This window comes from Chenopodium quinoa, unplaced genomic scaffold (genome assembly GCF_001683475.1).
Source record: "Chenopodium quinoa cultivar QQ74 unplaced genomic scaffold, ASM168347v1, whole genome shotgun sequence".
Lineage (NCBI taxonomy): Eukaryota > Viridiplantae > Streptophyta > Magnoliopsida > Caryophyllales > Amaranthaceae > Chenopodium > Chenopodium quinoa.
In genome coordinates, this window is record NW_018744878.1 from 5726498 (window position 1) to 5750458 (window position 23961).

Sequence of the window (23961 nt, forward strand, 5' to 3'; positions counted from 1 at the left end):
TAGTTAGAGGAGGAAGAAGGTGAACTAACGTCGTTAATATTGCATCTTTTATCACACGTGGTCACACTGCAAGTACATGATATGTCGCATTTTACTATTGCCAAAATTCACCGAATTGCCACTAGATAAACAAAAAATAAATGAGGGCTTTCCCAAGTATCGGTAACATACAATTGCTCTCACTCTATTTAACAAAAATGTCATCATTTGCTTCCCCATCAAAATACATAGCATGATAGCAATAGGCCAACAGAGCATCCAACACAAACTTGCTACAAGAGCAACCCTAACACAATTGCTAAACTTTGAGAATATTGGGAAATATGGCTTCTTCAATTAAAGCATCTTTCCATTGGAACAATTTTTGGCTTTCTTTTCTTGAGAATTATATTCAAAAAAATAAAATCATAATACACCATTGCACTACACTGTACATACTAAAATGATTATTACGGATTTACAGTGTCACGAAGATAAGTTTGCCAAAAAAAAGTATAAAAATAAAAATTGCCAAAGTTGTTGCTGCCCAGGATCGAACTGGGGACCTTTAGTGTGTAAGACTAACGTGATAACCACTACACCACAGCAACTGAATAATGTAAAATCTGTGTCTTTGTTAGATAGAAACCAAACCACAATTTCAGTTTTTTTTTTTTTAAAAAAAATTTACATGCCATGAATTGAACCGAATTTAAAGTCCACAATGGTAGCATTAGTAGAATTTGGGCCGGCATTTCCCATGAATTGGGTTCCGAAAAGATATCCAGATTTCAGAGTTCCGAATCAATCTATTATCGGATTAGTTAGAAAAATAAAAACAGGGGAAAAGCTCTGGTGGGAAACAAAAGATTTTAATTCCTGAAATTGTGCGCTTGAAGCATCATAAAATTTTCGTTTTTAGGGTTTTTTTTTCAGAAAATTACTTGGGAAATTCACTGACTCTACGATCAATTTCTGGAGTTTTCTCGAGGTAAATGACTCTTCATGCACTTTAACCTTTAAAGATTTCATCTTTTATCAGTTTTTTATTGTACAAAACCTTATTGTATAATTCTCTTTAATTTTGGTTTGTTACTGCCTGAAATGGATGGATTTCTTGTGTTTAATTAATCTAGGGTTTTTGTTTGTGTGAATTGATTGAAATTCTGGTATTTTTTTGGGCATACTAAAATAGAAGATAAGATGCATTGCCGTTATTCTAATAATTTCTACGAAAATTATCAGGAACAAAAAGATGGGGTTGAAGATTATGGATGCTACAGTTGCAAGCTTTAATGAGGTATTTGATAAGTTTAAAGAAGAAGCTGCTAATAACAAAGCTAATCTCATCCTCTTTTTGGCTGACAATGACCCTTCTACTAATCTCAGTTGGTGTCCTGGTAATTCTCTATTTTTTTGCTTTGATTTTGAGATTAGGTGTTACAAATGGTTACACATTATAATTATGATTCCGATGTACACCTTTGATCATTAATATGACAGTACTTCATAGCTCTTAATCAGTCGTATGCTTGCTCGTATATATAAAGATTGTGTGATTGTGTTTGTGCCACTAAGTGCAGATTGTGTGAGAGCTGAACCAGTGATATTGAAGAAGTTGGAAGAATATGGAGAAAATGTGGCACTTTTGAGAGCTTATGTTGGAGATAGACCAACATGGAGGACCCCTCAGCACCCTTGGAGGGTAGATTCAAGGTTTCAGCTCAAGGGTGTTCCAACCCTTATTCGCTGGGAGAATGATGCTGTTGCTGCGCGTCTGGAAGACCATGAGGCTCACATTGAATCAAAGATCAGTGCCCTTCTCGGCAAGTCCAAGTGATCAAATGTACGTTGTTTAGTTGTAGATGCAGAGTTTTTAAGCTAATGCACACACTCCCTAATAAACTTGCTTAGATGGTTGTATCTGAGTGACAGTCTGAACAAAAACTCAAATCATAAGATTCATAACTGATGTCTGGTTGCCAGGCTATTCTGCTTTGTAAGGTTGTTACTAGCTAATAAATGTTCAGAGTTACATTTTATCCTAAGAAAATAATCACTATGAGCTCCCAAGCTGTTCATCGTTCTTTGGACCTAAGATCTGAACATACTTTGGAGGGAAAAACCATGCTAAATTGAGACATTTAGTGTGCATCTCATTTAGAAGCTTACATCATCTATCACTTCGTAGTATGTGGCTCGTGGTTCATGCTAGTAAACCCATTTTTTAAATGTAAACATGCCTTCCTTAAAAGAAGAGGTAGAATAAAAATACACTAAGAATTACCATGTGGTCTTTGTTGATTAATTTATTAATTTTCCTAGAAAGACATTTTATGCTGCTAATGTAACACAGATAATGTGTTACTTCGGATGCGAATGTGTGCTGGTGTATCAGTATTACAGCTTCTGTGTGAGGCTTTGTTATGGTGGGCAGCTCTGCAGCTGTTTAGCAATGCTGTTGCTGAACTATGGCTGAGAGAGTATTTCAGTGAGGTTGCTAAAGTATATACTGTTATTTCCAAAATTTAAAATCAATGCAAGATTAAACATTAAAAAACTTTGTATATCTGAAACCTCAAAGGCCTGTAAATTTTCAGTTTGATTCTGCTAATTTCACATCTTCACAGCAATAAGCCTGCAAGAAGTTCTAGTTATCAAAAGCAAACAACTATCTTGATTATCAAACACTTGTTATTTATGAGGAATCACACACTGTCTTTATTTAGTTAGCATGTCTTTTAAAAGAATAAAATGAAATCAATCCACACCATGTTAAAATTTCAAATTACAGTCGCAGTAGCAGCCATGCTCTTGGTGACAGGGGTTGGCCGAAAAGGTGGACAATAATGAAACAATTTGAACCATGGGAGCGAAGTAGATACATTGGACTTGAAGTCAGCGAGTAATTGCACATTCTTGCTTTTCAGGTTCACAGAGAGTAGACATAGTTCCTTAGACAACACGTATAGCACGTCTCCATCATAGGGATCAAAACCTTTGATAGACATGCACACATCGCTACAGAGCCAATTAATACTTGTAAGATCCACAAAGTGCTTTATACTCCAAGTACGGTTATGGCCATTGGTGTAGTCCTTCATATCCCAGACAGTGAGTGTTTGAGTAGAGGCGTTCACGTAGCTCCATTGATAAAGCCGCAGGTTCTGTTCAACATTTGCTATGCATATTGTACGTTGATCAACTGGTGAAAGTCTCTCATTGTACATCTCATCGAGTTTAGCCTCCTCGGGAAGATCAATAAAATCGCAGTGCTGGGGGTTCTCTTTGTCGAATGGATTATATACCATTATCATGTTGGTGCACCAAAAAATCGCGCCATCCAACGCGGTTGTGTATTGACCAATTTCTTTATCTACCATTCTCACCGAAACAAAGTCTTCTGGGGGTGCACAAGAAATTTACACCAACTGCTAGTATCAGAAGAGAAGACGTAAAACGTCATAAACTTGCTACATCTTACAAAGTTACGTCCGTGCCTAACTAGGCGCGGAGTGTCCTTAACAAGCACCACTTTGTAATGGGCAGGATCATCGACACTACATACGATGCCATTTAAATCAGTAATGCCGTTGGAATCAGTAATAGGGTTATACGAGAGACAGGGCGGAGGTTTGGGGAGTCTATAAGATTGCTTAGTTAAGGGGTTTGATACGTTCAGATATAACGAGGGAGTATATAGGCCAAAATCTGACACGGTCAAGAGTAAATCATTAGATACACAAGTATTATGTTCATAGGCCATTGTTGATTGAAGTGATCTAAGGATATTAAGGGTTGGCTCTTAGGTAACGCCTGGGCCTCTATAGTTCGGAAATCATTATCGATCGGAATAAAAGGATCAAGAGGAAGACTAATGCTACGATAATTGACAAGTTGTAGATGATGGTTACCTTGACGTTGAGATGCATCATATTGTCGTCGATAGCAATCGTTAAAGTGTGGATCAGAAATCAAGGCGAGCCAACGCTTGGAGACGAGCTTACATTGATGGACTGATTTCACTGGTGCTCGAATAAGAATCTCAAATTAAGGTCTCATCACTTAGATCTTCTAATTCTATTTTTCTCCTCTTCACACATAATTCTTCTAATTCTGTTTTTCTCTTCTTCATATTCATTGCCATATTTTTTACCAATGCAAGTAATTTTTGGTGCTCGAGTAATACTTTTGTATAATTGTATGTGTTTGTTGAAGGCAGGAGGGGTATATATAACCTCAACTACACCGACTCTTTTAATTCTAAATATCAAGTCTAACAAAAAAAAAAAAAAAAAAATCCAAGATAAAGTCCTAATATAGTTATATTTAGTAATTACATAAAATTGCCAATATCTGTTTCCTAATTGTTGTAGATGACTATTGGTTTAGGAAACATCTTTGTTTTCCAAGTACACGTCTTTTTCGAACTATGATATTTGGCAAGTCTCGGCATTGTGATTGGACATAATGTTTTAAGAACAATCAAGGTGTATAAACTATAAAGTCAGTAGTAATAGGCTTCCTTGCAAAAAAAAAAAAAAAAATAAAATAAAAAAAATGTAGTAATAAGCAATGACAATTAAGATATTTTATGTGGAATTGTGGATAATTCAGAAATCCATCAATGTTTTAGCGTTCGTATGTACAACATTAGTCTAAAAAATTACTCATATATTTTTTATTTAATATATTATTGTAAAACAAACTTGTACTCGTAACGATTACGAGAATATAAAGATTATACAAAATATATTTTTAAAAAATTACATGGGTTTAACCTATTAGTTTAAAATATTACTCCGTAATGATAGAAGATTACATTAACTAGTCGTGAAAAAAGTACGAGTATTTAATTAATGAACTTCGTAATAAAAGATTAAAAGTAGGTAAGTAGCTATTACGAAACCTGATATCTAGATAAGTTCAAAGTCATAATGTCTACCAACAAGAGTTGACTCAAGTGAAGTGGTAAGCAACTTGATGTCGCTTAAGGGAGGTTTCAAGTTCAAGCCTCTAAAAACTCTTGTTAGAAGACTTACTCACCAAGGTGTGCTACCCGAGTCGAATCCGGATGTAGTTGGAGCTAAGCTCCGGTGAACCGGATGAGCATCCCAAAAAAAAAAAGTTATAATGTGTAGCATTTGGGCCTGTATTTTCCATAGTTTGAGTCTTATTCATATCCAGATTTCCGAATCCATCTGTTATTCGGATCTAAAAGAAGAATGAACAAAAACAGGGGAAAAGGCTCTGGTGGGAAACAAAAGATTTTGAAAACATAAATTTTCATTTTTGGGGGTTTTGCAGAAAATATACTTGGGAAAGTCACTCAAGTTTACATTCAATTTCTGGGTTTTTGTTCTAGAGGTAAATGCTTCTGCATGCAATTAACCCTTTTAAAGATGTCATCTTTTTATTAATATTTTACTGTATAAAACCGTTGAATAAGTATAATTCTCTTTGATTTGTTGATGGAATTCTTGTGTTTAATTAATTCACTCAATTTTACAATCAATTTCTGGGTTTTTTCTAGAGGTAAATGCTTCTGCATGCAATTAACCCTTTAAAGATTTCATCTTTGTGTTAATATTTTACTGTACAAAACCGTTTAATAATTATAATTCTCTTTGATTTGTTGATGGAATTCTTGTGTTTAATTAATTTAGGCTTCTTGTTCGTGTTGATTAATTGAAATTCTAGGGTTTTTGACTTCTTGGGCATTCTAAATTACAAATTGTAAATTTAAATTTCTGCCATTATTTTAATTAATCTCAGAATTATCAGGAAAAAGATGGGGTTGAAGATAATGGATGCTACCGTTGCAAACTTCAATGGGGGTTTTGATAAGTTTGCAAAGGAAGCTGCAAATAACAAAGTTAATCTCATCCTCTTTTTGGGTGACAATGATCCTTCTACTAACCTCAGTTGGTGTCCTGGTAATTCTATATACCTTTTTTTTTTTTAATTTAATGTTGGTACTGGATGTAAATGGTGGTTGCACTTAATGGTTTTCGTGTCCAATGTACATCTTTGATCATTAATACGACGTGGCGCTAAATCAATTGTATGCTCATATCTTATTGTTGCGACACTAAATGCAGATTGTGTGACAGCTGAACCAGTGATTTTGAAGAAGTTGGAAGAATTTGGAGAAGATGTAATGCTTTTGAGAGCTTATGCAGGAGATAGACCAACTTGGAATAACCCTCAGCACCCTTGGAGGGTAGACTCGAGGTTTCAGGTCAAGGATGTTCCAACCCTTATTCGCTGGGAAAATGATTCTGTTGCTGCGCGTCTGGAGGACTATGAGGCTCACATTGTATCAAAGATCAGTGCTGTCCTCGGTGAATCCAAGTGATCAAATGTATGTTGTTTAGTTGTAGATGCAGAGTTTTTCAACTAATGCACCCACCCCACCCCTTAGAAATAATAAACTTGTTTAGTGGTTGGGTTTTAGTCTGAACAAAACTCGAAACATAACTGATGTCTGGTTGCCAGTCTGCTGAGTAATTTAACAATGTTACTAGCTGATGAATGTTTAGAGTTTGCATTTTATCCTACCTAACATATATTGTTAATATTGAATGATTAAAAGGGATATAATTATGAGATCACTAGGAATTCGTCACTGAAAAGTTATCTGATCATACTTTGGAGGGAATATCTTACTAAATTGTGAGATTATGTTGTTTGTGTGCATCTGAAAGGTTTTGCGGGGCTAGGGTGGTTTTTGCGGGGGAGGGGAAGGCGGCGAGGCTTGGGGGAGGATCGGCGGTGGTCGGGGGAGGAGTGGCGGTGGTCAGGGTAGGGGTGGCGGTGGTCTAGGCTGGTTTTCTGGTGGTGTTGGTAGGTGTGAAGGTGGTGATGTGGTGGTGTGAAGGTGGGTAGGGAAAGGGAATGGAAAAGTCTAGGGGGGGTGGGGAATGAAGTTGGAAGGATATGGGGTAATGAGGAGGGTAAAGGGAATGATTAAAAGTGCTAAACAAACATCAACAAAGGGAATCGGGCCAGTTGATTCCCATTCCCTTTCCTGGTTACCCCCAACCAAACTGCCCCTAAGTAGTCTAACAAACTAGATAAATTTTTCATTCAAATTCAGGATACGTCTTGACTTACAGCTTTTAGTTTTTTCGATAATTAAGCAGGCTATTTGCCCAAAAATGGTTTAGCAGTCCAAACACATTTTTAGTATTATTCTATTTAGCAAATGAGGCAATGGAATGAATATGATGATATATTGTGTGATCATATAATGTACTAGTATAAGTGTAGTGTTCGTGATAGTTCTCTATTGTTAAAAACTCATATGGCCCCTTTATATAGATTACTATAGTTTCCTCGAAAAAAATATATATAGATATATATAGATTACTATAGAATCCTAAGTTCCTAACCCTTCAATTCTTACGTGAGTAGGAAACTTTTTCCTAGACTAAATTCAACTAAATAAGATGTAGTTATAACTAGATCGAAATAATAGAATCCTATATCGACCAAGCTAATGAAATTGAGCAACAACAAGCAAAAAAAAAAAACACACTTGGACTCTGCTAGGCCACGGACTAGGCTGCCCTTCCTCATTTACGTGTTGGACTTTCAGGCTTGCTAAACTCTTAACAGTTGCCCTTCCAAGAACACTTTACTCATAACTTGGATGACTTATTTTTTCAATATTATAGGAAAATTTTAGTTCATCAATCCTTTAAAATGATTGAATTAACAAAACTAACACAAGCAGAAATAATGTAATTTGAACAAAAACATGCTAACTTTAAGTAAGAAAACATGTTACAGTCTTACAGACCTATATATGTGATAATGTGAATTGTGAAGTAGGCCAAATCTTTTTTGTTTCCCTTCCTTGTACAAGAGAAATTAAAGTAGGGATGGAAATGATAGGAGTAATAGAAGATATGGATTACAAGAATTGTACATGCTAGCTAATAGCTGTTCAAGGGTTCACTGTCTTGGTCTTAACCGGGGGAATGCCAGGGAAGAGTGGCGTGGGCGGTAATGGGATGATCGGAGGAAGGGGGAACGAAGATGCGGGTGGAGGTGGTAAGGGTGTGGGAGTCAATCCAGGAACTGGTGGTATAAAAGGCAATGGAGGTGTTGGAGGCAGTAAACCTGGTGGTGATGATGAGGGTGGAGTCAATCCAGGAACTGGTGGTATAAAAGGCAATGGAGGTGTTGGAGGCAGTAGACCTGGTGGTGATGAGGGTGGAGTCAATCCAGGAACTGGTGGTATAAAAGGCAAGGGAGGTGTTGGAGGCAGTAAACCTGGTGGTATGGTCGGGGGCTGTAATGGGTTCGGGATGAGTGGTGGAGCCGGGGGCTGTAAGGGGTTCGGCAATAGAGGTGCTGGCTGAAGTGGATTGGGTGGTAAAGGGATAGGACCTTGTGGGGAAGGTAGTATTGGTGGAATAATTGGAGGGAATATCTGTTGTGGTTGTCTCACAAGACCATTCTCCACCTTGTTGTCCTTGTAAGGCCCCACGGATGTATCAGGAGTTGTAGCTGGGAAAGGCGGTAAGAGTGGGACCGAGGGGAGTTTAGGAAATGGTGGGAGGGAAGGAAGTGGTGGAAGGTTAGGCAAATTTGGCATGATAGGTGTGTCTGGGTTAGTTGATGTAGGAGGGTTTGGTGTAGGATTTTCAGGAGTTGGAAGTGTAGGAATTTGAGGGTTTATGCTTGGAATTGTTGGGTATTGAGGGTTTAGTAAGCCTTCAAGAGAATTCAGCTGAGACCGTTGTTGGTTACATAAGCCGGGTTGTTTAAGTGGTTTGAAAGAGAAGAAGCCAGCAGAAAAGATGTGTTTCCTTCCCTTTCGGTTCTTCAGATGAATCGAAGATGAAGTAGCAGTCGAGGCCACAGCACAGTATGGCTCGCTGCTCTTAACCAACTTAACGGTACAACCTTCAATCTTGTTGACATGTTTGCTGACCGTGAAGGGTAGCTGCACCTTAAAATTGCCCTGTTTATCAGTTTTCACCTCTTGGTAAAATGCTGGCCTTGAACTCCCTTGTGCACATTCTACTGCAACAGTTGCACCTGAAAATACCAAATTTCAGAAATAATGCAGGGTTAATGGTTTTTTTTTTCTTTATCTTAATGTATTGGAAAGAAAGAAACAAACAACTGGAGAAAGAGCTGTATTTACACAAACAACTTAAAGTCTGATTTGGCTGCTTATTGCCTAATAATGCACCTGTCTTCTCTAGGCCATGTTACTATTAACCAATTTATCATAACTCAGAACATTGTTTTTCCACCCTTTTGTCCTTTTATTATTACCAAAACTAAAGAATCAAAATATCAACATTGAAATGCTTTGTGCCCCTAGTTTTTCAAGATAGGCACCATCCATAACCAAAGGGTGCCTCAGCTCTATCCTCCATGACTTCTGAACATAGGACCGTGACACAGCTAAACGGACATAGCATTAAAACTCGGCCATGATATGAAGTCCAGGAACATACACAGTTTTGTTTAAAACTTAAACAAGAGGGAACATAAAAAATAAACAAAAACATAGTCTTTCAAACCCATAAGAAAATACAGCTATACTCAAATATCTTCTCCAAAGTTAATAATATGCAGCCTAAAGTCTTAAACATATGAAAAAGTCTATGTGATCAAGCAACTAACAGGGGGTGAAATGTCATTAAATAGTAAATTCTCTTAATGAACTAACTATAGTTAAAATAACTTTTAAGGTCGTGCTCAACTGTTGGACAATTAACCGGACTCTTAAGAAACTCGAGAAAGTGACCAAATTATAGGATTAAATGAAGGGATTAGTGATTTACCTGAGATGTGATGACTGCCAGCTTTGGAAAGGTCATCTTGAAAGCAAGTATCACAAAAAACAGCACCAACTACAACTGCAGAAGGCTTCTTCTGATGATGATGATGCCTTGCTTCTGAGCAGCATGTAACAGAGAGAATCAATATTATTACAAATGAGAAGGGACACCAATTTCTGAACCCTCTCATCATAAAATTAAACCAGTCCCTCTGAAACCAAGTATTATAACATAAAGCTTCAGCCTTTTTCTTTTTTTTTTTAAAGCTATGCTTTTTATATTTATTATTGTATAAGAAGAGCTTCTAAACTTATAGAGAATGAAACTATGAAAGAGCAAGTGTCATCTATTTATGTTATTCATGCTGAGGCCAGTCAACTACAAACTAGATGCTGTTAATGCTACAGTAAATCATGCTCCTCATATTTTTTTAATTCCTATTTTATTTTATTTTATTATTGGAATTATGTAGGTTTTACTACATGCTACATTTTACTGAAAGTTAGTAGTTCTTTTATTGGTGGTGTACATTGCAATAGGTAGAAATCCCAGTTGGTTCACGAGATAAGTTGAGTAAACCACATATTTCATGAGTTTTGACTTGGGACTTGTAGGTTAAAAAAGCTAAAGAGATTAGATTGATATTGATTAGAGTAATACTTCATATCACCATTTTTCATTATTTTTGTTTTTCCGATTCTCCAATGTTGTTTACTTCATCCCCTGAGATAGCAGCTAGTCATGTGTACTATTTTAGAATGTCCGGAAATATAATTTAGGAATCAATGAGCAAATGATCGCAGGCCACATTTACACGTACTTTACAAGTTTACATTAAATCAGTTTGTTCCCTCTTTTGCACTAGTCAGTAGTCATTCATAATGCATTTCTTCCATGTATCTTTTTTTTCATTACTGTTGTACAACTCTGAGATTTATTCTTTGTAGGTTTACAGCATCAAATATATGTGATGCAGTGAATCGATATCTAGTTGAGGTTACAACGTATGTGTACAAATATAATACAGTAAAGCTTATGTTTGAACAAAATACTATCAAAGGCCGAAAAAATATTAATTTCTCTGCTTGTTATAGTCCAAACTAAACAGAATAGGAGTGTGGACAGATATATATGCCGATCTTAGGTATCAACCCTAAAGACATTCCGATTTCTAAATACAGAAACATAATTTTCTTTGCTAAAGTCTATAAGATACAGAAATAGGCAAGTCGATGATTCATCTTGAATTCTATATAGATATGATGTATTTCTTGATCGAGGTATTATATGAATAATTCGGATATCTTTTGGAGTCTTGAGCTTATGTATGCTCCATCTCGTTTAAATAAAATGAATTTCTACTTATCATCGCAAAATAAAGAAATAGGTAAGCCGAATTAAACATGTTACATGTACAAACATTTTTTGTACAGACTTAACCAATTAGCATACTTTGCATTAAGTTTTACTCCGATATAGAGGTCATAGATTGAAATAAGGTACAGAAATATATGGTGGATAAGGATCCATTTTTAGATAATTCTTATCTACTTTAAGGAAAAGGGCAAATAACACACATAGAAAACCATTAGACCACCCTAAGGCAGACAATCAGTCACTTCTTTTTTTGATTTTGGTATTTACTACGCAGTTATTACAAAAGATACAAAAACATCTTCAATTCTTGTGGCATTTTGCTAAAATAAAAATCTTGTTATCAGTTTATGCAGAGTATTACTGATTATTTGTGTGATTCAAAATACATATCTCAAGCACCACAAATTTTATATTGGTAAAAAACTAAACATACGACATATTTTAACATAAGTATGCACCGATTGCTGAATTGGGTGGGGGAATTGATAAGTAAATTTACGTACGAAGTATATTGTGTGGCTCAATTTTTTGGTGTGTGTCTTTTAGTGATAATTTAAGATGACATTATTCCTCGAGCAAATAATGCAAGATTGTTGTTGCTCGACCAAGAAAAAAAAAGGTTGTGATATACAACCCTTACTATTAGGTTATATATTTGAAGTCGACGTTTACAATTATGTAATACTTTGTATACATGTATGAACTAAGAATTACGGAGTACTTTGTAATGTGGAAGAACTAAAAAGAGCAACCCTTTTAGTCCTAATTTAGTCTATAACCATCCAAAGGTCAAAAGAAAAATGAATCTTTAATTAATTTATTTTTTAAATCACAATCAGAACATAAGTTTGTGCATATAAATTAAAAGTGGGGGATGATATTAATGAAAAGTGGCATTTCATAAGTACTTTCAACAAATTCATACAGCTATTTATGGTTTATTAATGATATCTAATTATTTATCTACTCCCTTCCCTTTAAATAGGTGAATCGCTAAACACCGCCTACAAAAATGATCATCACCGCCAACATTCGGTGTGAATGAACAATCGTACCCTTATTACTTCACCACCCCTTATCCTCCCGACGACCCACAACTCACTCCTTCTGATCGGCGATGACCACCACCACCCTGATCGGCAACCCACCATACCCTCCTCGATGACAACCCACCACCTTCCCTTGCCGGCGGGAAGGTGGTGGTTTAATATATATTTTTTTTATTTCAGGAAACCGCAGTAACCGAAGCCCAAAATCGGTTGCCGTAGACGATAATCGGAGCCCAAAACCGGTTATCGTGCACGGTAACCGGTTTTTGGTTCCGGTTATCGCACACGGTAACCGGTTTTGGGCTTCGATTACCGCGCACGGTAACCGATTTTGGGCTCCGGTTACCATGCACCTTAACCGATTCCATGGTAACCGGAGCCCAAAACCGGTTTTGAGCTCCGGTTGGTACGGTTGTCAAAAAAAACCACCACCTTTTCGCCAAATAGGGAAGGTGGTGGGTCATTTTTGAGGGGGATGTGGTAGATCGCCGGTCAGGGTGGTTGTGGTGGTGGTCGTCGTCTCCGGTCAGTGTGGTGGTGGTGTTGGGGTAGTGGTGTCAAGGTGTTAGTGATTGGTGGCAAGAGGAAAGATAGTGGTGAAGTACTAAGGGTATGGTTGTCAATTCCTACTAAATGTTGGCGGTTTTGATCATTTTGGATGGCGGTATATAACACCCCCCTTAAATAGGTGCATGGAGTAATTTTTAGAATCAAGCTAGCTAACTAGTTCGTAATTTATAATTTCACAAATTAACCTTTTTTTTGTTTTTGTTTTTTGGGGGTGGAAGAGGGGGGTAAATCCCAATTGATTTATGTATTTAATGCCTAATAGTGGTTGTAACTTACATGCGAGGCTTACATAAAGTAAAGATTAGGTAAAAGAAAATAAAATAAAATAAAAAGATAACTCTTTAAAATCTAGAAAATGATTCCCTTAAAAAAAAACTACCACACATATAATTTTGAGTTATAATAACACTGATCTACACTTGATATCTTTCTAAACTAATACTTTATACAAAGTACCTAATGATTAATTGATCATCGTTATCGCTTATAATAGCGTACATTAAAACCGATTAAACATCACTAAAAGAACACTTATCACAAAATAATTCTAGTAACAACATTTGATAGTGATGAAGAAATTAATGCTGATTTTGTAAAAAGGGAGCTTACAATTCCATAGTTCACGGGTGTCCAAAAAAGTTGGCCACCTTATCTCACAAACTCACGGGTTGAATTAACTAGCACCTCACGACGTAACAAATTACGTACTAGTATGTCTGCTCTTCTAAATGTGTTGTTTTTTTCTTTTGGATCATGAACATTCTATTAACTTTGGCTTTAGGATGACGAATATATTCTGTTATTAATTACACATAAAACGACGTTTGTCAATTAATTAAATGCTGAATGTCATTGTATTACAAATTTATACGACTCCAAATGATGTGATAACCAATAATTAATCATAAACAATATCTTCCTTCATTATCATGTTATTCCAATATCCAAATCGTCACGGAAAAGATTTATAATTTTTTTTATCAAATATCTTCTTGAATGGATTTGTATAGTGTTCATTCTTATTTGAGAGAAACAACTCTCTAATTATGATACAATATTAAAAAATCTAACTTCCTTCGCACACTCACTTTTAATTGCAACACTTGAAAATTTACACTAGTCATATTCTTACATTTGGCCTTCTTTATTGATTTATATGTTAGGCAAAATATATTATGTGAAATCTTGTTAGATTCGTTTCAATTTAAATCCTTATAATATCTTATTTTAATTATTTCTAATCAAAGATATGAAGCATTAAAACCGTACATTGACAAATGTGAAATTCAAAGTGTTGCAACTAAAAGTGAAAAAAAAAAAAAATTGTGAAAATTAAATATTATATAGAAGCTGTACTTACAGCGTCTATAATTAACCAATCCGTTCCCAAAAAAAAAAAAAAAAAAAAAAAAGTACTTATCTTTCAGATAAAGGCAGCATGTGACATTTGTATTGCAATAAGATTACATTGGGTTGCATCACTGTTAACCCAGTTTACATCGGTTTTCAAAGGGTAGGCCCGCAAGGGAGAAAATATGGTTCATATTTTTTAGCCCTACAGACGCAAAAGGCCAAATGATAGAGCTACGTGATGTAGTTTTGGTCTATGAACACCTTAACAACATGAAGATGGAGCGAGATAAGACTTAAGTGGCTACCTCATCAGTCCAAAATAAGCGCCTCAAGTTAAGAAACTTATTGAACACCATATACTCGAGGATAGAAAACATCATCTGTCATTCTAAAAGATTGTTCATATTCAGGCCGACTGCATGATCACCGAGATAAACTTAAAGTTGCTCAGTCTATAGATCATACATTGACACGATGCATTGTTACTATATGTGTGGAAGATGGATAATCCCACAAGGTAGGTATAGTACCCCCTAGTTCCTACTTGTACTGAAGAAATCCAGGACAATCTGTAACTAAAACGACAGTTCAAAAAACCCTTTGAAATTTAGTAAATTATGGGGTACCTGTTATTAAAAAGCTTGCAACTGATCATCTTGGCTCAGCTGTTGCCATGTTCTTCGCACTTCACAGGAGCAGCAGCTGTAAATTCCTCTGGTAAACAGCAAATGATGAGTTGCTCATCACAGGATCCCTTCAGCAGTAATGTCAATAGTAATAGTTTAAAGAAGACTTTATGCAGAGAAAAAGGAAAATGTGTGAGAGTTATGATTCACTTAACAACAGATAGCAGAAGCATTAAGAATGGTAAGTACAAAAAGAATGGCATTTCATTAGCATTATAGTAAACTGAGGTCTACAAGTACAATTCTTTACATTATAAATCACGCAACACTGCTCTACTAAAATAGAGAAATTAGGTGAAAAATACACTGCCCTTTTAGTGGCATTTAAAGTTGTAAACCCAGCGTAAGAACTGATACAAAGTTTATACAAGGGGATAAGATGCTGTACAATAAGGAGGGTTGAGAGAGAGAAGAAAAGGGAGGGGGGAACAGAGAGTGGGAGGGAGATATTTCTTGTACCTCAGATTTGGAATGAGATGATTCTACCCACAGTCTCCAAGAACTTAATATCTGGTATAATTGCACAAAATCTGTTAGTTCAAGGTTTCAAGACACCTCTTAGCCGAAAGTTGGATTTGCAAGTGGCTAGTGGAGAAGAAAAATGTCACGAAGTTGGTCCACTGAGGATTATCAAAACCACTTATAACAGTTCCTTGTCATAAAATGCAAGAAGCTGCTTCACGTGATTAAGCCAAGCACCAACGTTTTGACCATCAACTGTAACCCAGTCAACAACAGTTGAGGCTGGTTGTTCCCACCACTCATCAAGCTGCAGAACACATCAAAATTGGTTAAAACAGAAACAAAACTGCCAATACAGATCAGACAAGCATAGCTTGTAAATTGGGGTTTTACTAGTATATGATCATTTTTACACCTTAGGCACTGGACAGGCATGTGCTTGGATTTTCAATAACAAATTATTTTTAATCTTTGTTAAAAATAATAATGCACAATCTTAAATTTGCATCCAGAATATTGTTATACAGAGACAATGCAGAGTTGAGTGCTTGAGGCAGTGCTGTCAATCTTTCAATTACGAGTCATTCCAACACAAGACATCACTATTTCCATAAAGCAAAGTTTTTCATTCATCAATTTAACAATCCCAATCGTCAAATACCATCTACTGACAGGGAATATTAAGGAATTCTGAGAAACAGCCATCTATATCTATAATTATCTGATTATTAAACTGATCCACCATACGTTTCATTTTATTGTAAGAATTAAGACCAGACCAATAATGCCAATAAAACAACTCCATATCGAAACTAACCATTAACAATCTAAACACGCAGCTTAACAAGCTATCCTCCTTTCTAAGTGTTATAAGGTTCAATATAAACCCTTCAAGAGATGAACAGAAACAAATATAATCTTATTCTATCTGAAAACTACAAGTCTAAAATTAGAAAAAGTAACATGTGGTTAAGAGTGGAGGGTGTATACTATCCTAATACACTCTTATTACATGCAGACCCTCAGAACACACATATGATTTCTACTAAACGCACAACAATTACTTACCAAGCCCTTGACATATTTGCAATCTTCCAAGCTCTTCTGAGCATTTATTACAGCATTTCTGAGCTCAGGCAACCATTCATCAGTCACAGTTCTTTCTTGTTCAGAGGCCAATGACAGACAGTACCTTGTAGTTCTGCCAAATTCAATTAGAAAATGTTAATTAGTGAATGGCACACGCCCTAGGACAACAGGCACACTGACCACAGGAGAAGCAATGCACATTAACAAAATTTAAAATGGTTATAGACCATATAAATACAAAAGATAAGCTTATCTCAGTAAGAAACTTAATAAACTCAAAACTCCGAAGAATATGAAGGAAAATATAAATTTTGTTAGTGCAGCTTCAAAAGAATAATGATTCATCATACTAAAAAAAAGACAACCTTATTTATGAGTGGGCTCTAATGTAATAGCACACTGCACACCAATGCATAAACAAAAGCAGGAGTTCAGAGAATCCTACATTGAAATAGAAAAGGAATACATGTTACCTTTCATATTCCTGCTGTGCATGGTGAGCATGGTTTAACACTGTACGACCACTTTCAACAAGGTCTCTTCGGCTATGAACCAAATTGATTGCCTTTGCTAAGTCCTCCAGCACACAGGCCTCGGAACCCCGCAGTTTCAAAGAGAACTCCACGGCTTTCAGTACTGATGCCAAACCATCATCTGATCCTTCAACACAAAATGAAATTATTTACTACACAACCTAGAGAGGAGATATTTAAAGTGCCAATCATAAGAAACAAACAGAATCTGCAGAATATCAATGAATAATCAATATTATCATTTACACAAAGATAATGCCTCAAAACATGAAAAACTTAAAGAGACTGGACCATAACTCACTGATAACTACTTTTTAAACTTTCTGAATTCAACTAAAATAAAGACTTTAAACAACTGTGTAAAAAAAAAAGACTTTAAACAAGAGCAATATATAATTGTTACTCAAGTACTCAACTGCACTAAATTAGTATCAGGAGTTTGTACCAACTGAGTTACATAGTTGAAAGATCCCAAACACAACACTCCGTCACTTACAAAGTTCTTCCTTTTTTTCTTTTAATTAATTTATGACAGGTATGAAGTGATGGAACCTTACCAGAAGGATAATGAAGAGCAGCAGAAATGCGACAGATTGAGGGAATTGCAGATGGATCCCTTGCACCAGCTCTTGCAGTCAACAAAGCAGCATTTTTCTCAGCAGCAGCTAGGGCCTCTGGTCCCGTGGACCCACTAGAACCCATGGAGTCCAAGAGTGCCTGATAACAACCAGAATACAAGTAAGAAACTGATCAAGACAAGATATTTAATTGCCACATTAACAAGAAAAGCCTACAGTCAGAAATGAAATCTAGACCACTTCATAGCTTTTGTAAATACATTACTTTGGTAGCTGAGACATAAGAAAATCATTTGGGCAGGAGAAAACTACGCCTTGGTGCTAAACTTACCCTCAAGATTCTAAACAGTTAAAAAACTCAAAACTCAAAGAGAAGCAACAGAGAACACAAGGTCATAACTCATTAACTCAGAGATACGCAGAAAGTCATGCAGAAACCTAAGTTAAACACTCATCCCTTTCTCTCATGTTTAGCTCGCATTCTCAACTTAGCCCATTGCTACTACTGTCAAACATAACATATCCATTGTGCCTCACTAATTTGATCAATAACACTGATTGAGAAAAACTGAGGCATGTCTGATATCTACATAGTAGAAATCCTTTATCCACCCTTAAACAAATATAAGAGGAAAAAAAAACAATTAACACAACAGACTAATTGTTTACCTGTGGGCTAGCTGGCAGCATGTAAAGACTGTTATCAGGACTTTGCAGGAATGATGAAACTTCTTTTTCAATAAGATCCTTTGCACTGTTTGATAGATCTATCACAATTCCAGAAGCAGGGATGATAGTACTAGATGCAAATTCACGAGCAACCAATGGCTGTTGACTCCAAAATGCAGCAGCAGCCTGGAAGCAATTTAAGATCATGTTAAGGGTAAGAGAAATTCAAATGTTTATAAACCACTGAATTTGCTTCATAAAGGCCCCAACACAGGTTATCATACATAAATTTGCCAACAAATCCACAAAGTGTAAACAGCTATAAGAAAGTCCATATAATTTGAATCGCTAGTCTTTTATGCAATCATTGTGATCCCACAATCACCTAAATACTACCTCCGTTAACTATTATTTGCGACAAAGGGGTATTATTGTGAGATATAAAATATTCCTTTGTTGCAAAGTGTGGTCTTTGAAATCTCACAGCAAAGAAAGTAGAGTAAAAAAAAAACCTAACAGCAGAAATGATCTATATGCTGCTACCTCCAGCCCTAACTAGTAGGCCACATATCTTATATAAACCATCCCAAAATAATGGGCCAATTTCTAAAATTTGATGTATAGCACTAAAATTTCCACATATTACTTTAAATGTAATCCCTCACTTAAAGAGTTCCCAGGAAAGACTATGTAGTAGCACAACAAAGACATGTAAACTTAAACAGAAAATAACTAGTATGACAATATATCCTCAAAGATAACCATGATCAATGTGGCTTATAATTTAGAGATTGATAGAGTATTTACAAAGCAAAAAATGGAGACAGCACATATTAATAAGGGCTTTCAACATATAAACATAACATGAGGCTTCAGATGCCAGCAAGAGACAAAATGAAGCACAGATGCTACCAAGAGCATATGTCATGCCTGTAAGATAGAAGCTTAAATTGATAGATTTTAGTAATGAAGTTTTACTGGGCATGTAAGCTCAGGCCGTTATTTGAGAGAGAATAAAAAAAAAGGGGGGGGGGGGAAGCAAGAACAAAATTAATGGAAGTCGCCTTTCAAGCTGTCAGATAAACGTCCATACTCAGATAATTTAATAGCCAAGACTGGAAGCAGAAAAGAGTCCAAAACCAACGAGCAACTTCCATAATCCCACTTAAGTGAGTCATACACACAGCAATCACATAGAACTAGCACTTTTAGGGATGTGACTACTGTGGATGATCCAATGATAAGTTTCTTAAATTTTGAAAAAAATGATACAAAACAGCATACCTATGGACACAACCCTAACAAGTATCCAAGTGAATAAATGATATCGAAAATTTATAAGACTCTGTAATTCTGTATACAATACTGAGTCTTGAGGCCATAAATTCATAAAGAATGCATTAAGTGAAAATTTTATTAGACATCAATGTCAGAAACAGTTATCGATTTTTTAATTTTCTAGGCAATCAAAGACAGGCTCCAGCTCAATTACTTACCTTGTTAGCGTCAAGAAGAGCAGTATATATAGATTCAAGTTCAGATCTTCGAGAATCAAACTCCTCAATCTTTTTCCATTTCTTTTTCAAAGAATCTTCGGCTTCTTTCCTCTCAGCACATAACTTATTCAAACGCTGCACCTCAGACATTAATGTGTTTACACTTGCCCTTAATCCAGAAGCTTCTCTCTCCTTCGTCCACACTTCCAGCTAAAAACAAGGAAAACAGTTAGCATACACCCAACAAAGTCTAAAGCTTGCTAGAATAAGTCTACAAGGCACCTATGCAACCAAGAGTGACAAACTTAAATGTTTAAACCCTGTATCAGCACAGCTCTGTTCTCACAAACCAGGAAAAAAAAAAACAGCTAGACAGGAACAATGGGTAAATTTAGAAGAATTTGTGCTAAGCAGCTCGATAATCAATGAAACTTTCAAACTTCAAGACAAATTCAAACCCACAAACCTACAAGGCTATTTAATTGCAAAATTAAACACCTGACGCATATTCTATGTCAACCGATAGTGATCCAATGAATTACCGGACTTGAAATTTTTTTCAAACTGTTTTAACCAAGGTTACCTGGAATTGCCTGAGACTCCCAACATTTTGTGACGCTCCTCCAACAATGGGCAGGTGAGAATTAACATCACTTCCATGCAGACGAATTAGAAGCTTCTCAGACATACTTCGAGCTTCTGCAGATTTATTTAAAGCATCCTCTGTAGCTATAAATTGCTGAACATGAGCTTTCTGCGATGATGAAAGAGAGAAACTCGTTAAGAAAGCAACTCACAAATTCAAAGAGTTGAAATGTAAAACCATATAAACAATTAAAGAATCTCAATATAACATGTGTCGATCAATAAATCACTCACTTCCAAAGGAAAAGGAGACTGACAAACATAATCAGCAAGACATCTACACATTCCAAATGTAAATAATGTAATAATAAAAACAATATGCTATGTGTCAAGGTAGAACCAAACCTGTCTTTCAAGAAGCTGATTTTCACTTCCCTTTGAAGGTAGATCTTCCCCAATCTCTCCATTACCATAAAGTTGATAACTTAATGGTGAGGTCATATCTGGGGATGAAGCATCCATCACTCGGTTGTTCTCATACTTATACCTGATCAATACAATCAAACTTACAATTAGTTTGGTGAGGATTACAAGACATGTAGATATACAATGCTTGTACCCAAGGCATCAAATAAACAGTACATTCCACACAGGCAAATGTGAGGATTACAAGACATGAAGACAGTGATATTAACATCACTTACCAATCAAAATAATCCATAGAGTAATAAAATAAAAATAAATTGCCACTAAAGATAGTAAGGAAACATTACAAGTACCTGAGTGCTTCAGCATCTGCTCTAACATCAACTTTCTCAATTTCTCTACCAATTAATGAATTCAACCGCTGAGTATATGCAGTAATAGCTTGAAGTAACAAAGGTGGACTTTTTAGACAATTTCCAACAACAATACTAACTTCCTCGGGTATTTCACCATCAAAATCATAGCCCAACTTAGCAGCTTCTAGCTGAGGATTTGAGTGCACACCACTTCCTTCAAAAGCAGGAAAAGAGCTGCGTATTCTGTCAAGCGTATGTGATGCAAGAAACTCACATGCTTTTCTGATGTTCCTTTCGCGAGTAGTTTCAATAAGAATGACATCTTCAGCAGCTTTGGCTCCCTTGACAGTTGAGTAAACACCCTCTTTCTCACTGCTTGCATGCAGGGTACTAGCTACTTCAGTAGAGAGATCAACACTGGACCTCTGAGAATTCCTAGCCTGACTGACGTAATAACGAAGACGTTTATGATATTCAGCAAATATTTTTGCTGCTTCATCACATTGTTGATCATATGTCTCCAACATAACCTGCTTATGCCTGCATTATATATAACACATCATCAAAAATTGCCCATATTTAAACAAATAAGTTTCACATTTTAATATAAAGTAACACTATTCAGGTTAGTATATTTACTGTCATCCACATCTTTTGCAAATTGTCAAGGCTGAATAATGAAATGTGCAGTCAAGTTTGTTTGGTTCTTTATGCATTATACTTCCCATGCTACAATAGCAATTCATTGTTGAATCTTGCTAAAGAGCCCTTCTGTTTGAAAGGATCACCTTTAGAACATAGGAGGCCAAACTCATACGAGCAACTAGAATGCTTGACTCTTTACAAGAATACATAGTTCATACTACAATGCCTCAAAGATGCCTCTTGGCAGTTGGCATGAACTGTGCAAGTACAAATGATTCACTCTCCATTCCCAACCCAAAGTACAAACCCTCAACACTCAATATGATATGTAGACAATACTACAACAAATAGTGTACTCAACTAAAGTAACTAATGCCCAACCCTCTCCAATTATACCCACACATTATTGTCCTTCCACGTCCTAGGAAATTGTTACAGCAATGCTCATACATCCACCACATCAAATCCAGATGATTCTATGTCATTCCCTCCATCCCATATTCAAGTTGTCCCAACTCATCATATACTACCTTCGTTTCATATTATTTGCAACATATGCCAAAATTGGATGTTTCATACTATTTGCAACAAATGTTTTCTTTCCTTTTTAAGTTATCATTTATCTCTATCTCTATCTCTCTCCTCATCACATCCATCTCTATATTTCTCACTCCATTTAACACTCACAAACAAATTTTGCCTCAAACCGTGCAACCCTCCAAAGTTGCAAATATAAGGAACAAAGGTAGTATAAGGTTAGATATAGTTAAGCTCAACAACCATTACGATGGTTGTGTCCTTTCAAACTTCTCACACACATTCATTTCAAATGAGGTATTATTTGATATCCAATCATAAGCCTTTTCAGGAAATGTTACATCTTTCATTGAATTCCAAACTACTCTACAAACTATAATTTCCAAGCCAAGTTTGCTCCAAAAATACCATTTTGTCAAAACCAATACCTTCAATAATAATTCACAAAACATTGATAAACATAATCATAGTCATGCACTTCCTAATGTGAAATTATAACTTACAATAGTTATGTCATGGCCTATATCATGAAAACTCTATATCATACTACCAATGCCAAGTCCAACCAATCACAAACTAAAACAAGTATTGAACAATTGACTCCAATATAATCAGCTGCAAAGAGAAAGCAAGCTATACCTGATATTCCCGCGATCATCGAGCATTCGCTTCCTCTCGGCCTCCTCCCTCGAAACCTCCAACATTTTAGCCTTCAACTCTTTCCTCTGCCTCCTAAGAATCTGCCTCAACCTCTCAACCTCCTTCTCGGCGGCATCTCTCTCCTGCAATGCCTCCAGTCTCCCTCTCTCTTTCTCTCTCCTCTTCCCAACCTCCTTCCCCTTTCCACCACCGTCACCTCCATGAACCTGAATATTCCTTCGAATCGTCTCCGCCGTCTTCTCCGATTTCACCCTCTGAAGCAAGAAACTCCACACCGGAATCATATTCCCTCTACAAACCTTCCTAATTGCATCCGCCGATGGGCCCACCCCGGCCCGACTTGAGCCCGTATACGGGCCCGCAGGTCTATACCCCATCTCTTTCTGAAGCCACTCCAAAATCGCCTCTGGTTGAGCCGCCATTGCCGAGCTCGTCGAGCTCTGCATTTCGCAATAAAAAAAACACAAAACAAAAACCCTAGAATTTCAAATCACGACGAAATCATCGGATTTTTTGGGGATCGCATTACCAGTAATTCCAATTGAAAAAAGGGGATTGAAGCTAAAACCCTAGAACAGATCTAATGAATGCAAATGTCGAATTAATCGGAGGAATTTGTATGAATTGACGAAGAATGTAAGAAAATTGGAAGCAGATTTGAATTGATGGTGTGAGTATTGGAAGAGAGAAGAAGAGGAGTGAGGATGTTTTGTCTGAGTTTGAAAAAAAAAAGATGGAATTTGAAGAAATTGAATAGAAATGGAGTTTTCTTTTTTCTTTTTTGAAATGGGAGGTCCCGCTATTGGTACAAAGATTATGTTAATTGTAGCGTACAATTACGGTTTTAATTTCGTTTAGCTACTTAATTAAGTTGTGGATTAGACTATTAATTAAGTCGTAATCGTGTTGTGTTATGTCGTGCTTGCGTTTGATCTCGTATTAATTTCGTGTTGTTCACAAAGCCTATAAAAAGATTATGCAAGTGTAGGATAATTGCATGATTTGACCACATTATCTAAAGGATCGAGTTCGAGTTGGTTTCGCATCGTGTCGTGTTGGCTTTGTGTTTTCTCTCAGTAACTTCTTATCCGTGTCATGTTAGTTT

At 36.3% G+C, this 23961-nt stretch overlaps 4 protein-coding genes and 1 non-coding gene across 10 annotated transcripts; 2 read left to right on the forward strand and 3 right to left on the reverse strand.

Moving 5' to 3' along the window:
- Nucleotides 1–517: 517 nt before the first annotated feature.
- Nucleotides 518–590, reverse strand: TRNAV-UAC. The gene has a single exon. It is a non-coding gene; the product is annotated as a tRNA-Val (tRNA).
- A 121-nt stretch (nt 591–711) lies between these two features.
- Nucleotides 712–2066, forward strand: LOC110705766 (thioredoxin-like protein Clot). Its single transcript, XM_021883690.1, has 3 exons — nt 712–970; nt 1225–1379; nt 1563–2066. The coding sequence occupies exons 2-3, from the start codon at nt 1235–1237 to the stop codon at nt 1817–1819; spliced, it is 402 nt and encodes a 133-aa protein (XP_021739382.1). The 5' UTR covers nt 712–970; nt 1225–1234; the 3' UTR covers nt 1820–2066.
- A 3101-nt stretch (nt 2067–5167) lies between these two features.
- LOC110705768 (thioredoxin-like protein Clot) lies at nt 5168–6557 on the forward strand. 3 transcript variants are annotated; one of them, XM_021883694.1, is made up of 3 exons: nt 5168–5346; nt 5764–5915; nt 6093–6557. In XM_021883694.1, exons 2-3 carry the CDS (start codon nt 5771–5773, stop codon nt 6335–6337), a joined length of 390 nt encoding a protein of 129 aa, XP_021739386.1. In that variant the 5' UTR covers nt 5168–5346; nt 5764–5770; the 3' UTR covers nt 6338–6557. The 3 variants fall into 3 exon arrangements, with proteins under 3 accessions (XP_021739386.1, XP_021739385.1, XP_021739384.1); XM_021883693.1 differs by having other exon boundaries at nt 5180–5346; nt 5755–5915; nt 6081–6557; XM_021883692.1 differs by having other exon boundaries at nt 5181–5346; nt 6081–6557.
- Nucleotides 6558–7695: 1138 nt separating this feature from the next.
- Nucleotides 7696–10197, reverse strand: LOC110705767 (vegetative cell wall protein gp1-like). Its single transcript, XM_021883691.1, has 2 exons — nt 9789–10197; nt 7696–9030 (listed from the first exon to the last, which is right to left on the reverse strand). Exons 1-2 carry the CDS (start codon nt 9976–9978, stop codon nt 7931–7933), a joined length of 1290 nt encoding a protein of 429 aa, XP_021739383.1. The 5' UTR covers nt 9979–10197; the 3' UTR covers nt 7696–7930.
- Nucleotides 10198–14208: 4011 nt separating this feature from the next.
- On the reverse strand, nt 14209–23739 carry LOC110705769 (AUGMIN subunit 5-like). Of its 4 annotated transcripts, none has more exons than XR_002508124.1 (11): nt 22836–23737; nt 21012–21554; nt 20638–20779; nt 20231–20401; nt 19648–19857; nt 18152–18337; nt 17462–17621; nt 16845–17031; nt 16351–16483; nt 15280–15589; nt 14209–14848 (listed from the first exon to the last, which is right to left on the reverse strand). XR_002508124.1 is itself a non-coding variant. In XM_021883696.1 (10 exons), exons 1-10 carry the CDS (start codon nt 23300–23302, stop codon nt 15461–15463), a joined length of 2322 nt encoding a protein of 773 aa, XP_021739388.1. In that variant the 5' UTR covers nt 23303–23739; the 3' UTR covers nt 15007–15460. The 4 variants fall into 4 exon arrangements, 2 of the variants coding, with proteins under 2 accessions (XP_021739388.1, XP_021739387.1); XR_002508125.1 differs by lacking the exon at nt 14209–14848 and adding an exon at nt 14871–14888; XM_021883696.1 differs by lacking the exon at nt 14209–14848 and having other exon boundaries at nt 15007–15589; nt 16845–17025; nt 22836–23739.
- Between the last annotated feature and the right edge of the window lie 222 nt (nt 23740–23961).

Bases quoted from the DNA above. Each gene is read 5' to 3' on its own strand.
- LOC110705766 (XM_021883690.1), top strand. From the start codon at position 1,235: ATGGGGTTGAAGATTATGGATGCTACAGTTGCAAGCTTTAATGAGGTA. The intron at 1,380-1,562 runs GTAATTCTCTAT...CACTAAGTGCAG, and splicing joins TAATCTCAGTTGGTGTCCTG to ATTGTGTGAGAGCTGAACCA.
- LOC110705768 (XM_021883693.1), top strand. From the start codon at position 5,771: ATGGGGTTGAAGATAATGGATGCTACCGTTGCAAACTTCAATGGGGGT. The intron at 5,916-6,080 runs GTAATTCTATAT...CACTAAATGCAG, and splicing joins TAACCTCAGTTGGTGTCCTG to ATTGTGTGACAGCTGAACCA.
- LOC110705767 (XM_021883691.1), bottom strand. From the start codon at position 9,978: ATGATGAGAGGGTTCAGAAATTGGTGTCCCTTCTCATTTGTAATAATA. The intron at 9,031-9,788 runs GTAAATCACTAA...TGGTATTTTCAG, and splicing joins TGGCAGTCATCACATCTCAG to GTGCAACTGTTGCAGTAGAA.
- LOC110705769 (XM_021883695.1), bottom strand. From the start codon at position 23,302: ATGCAGAGCTCGACGAGCTCGGCAATGGCGGCTCAACCAGAGGCGATT. The intron at 21,555-22,835 runs GTATAGCTTGCT...TATATAATGCAG, and splicing joins GATGATCGCGGGAATATCAG to GCATAAGCAGGTTATGTTGG. The intron at 15,590-16,350 runs GTAAGTAATTGT...TGTGTTCTGCAG, and splicing joins GCAAATATGTCAAGGGCTTG to CTTGATGAGTGGTGGGAACA.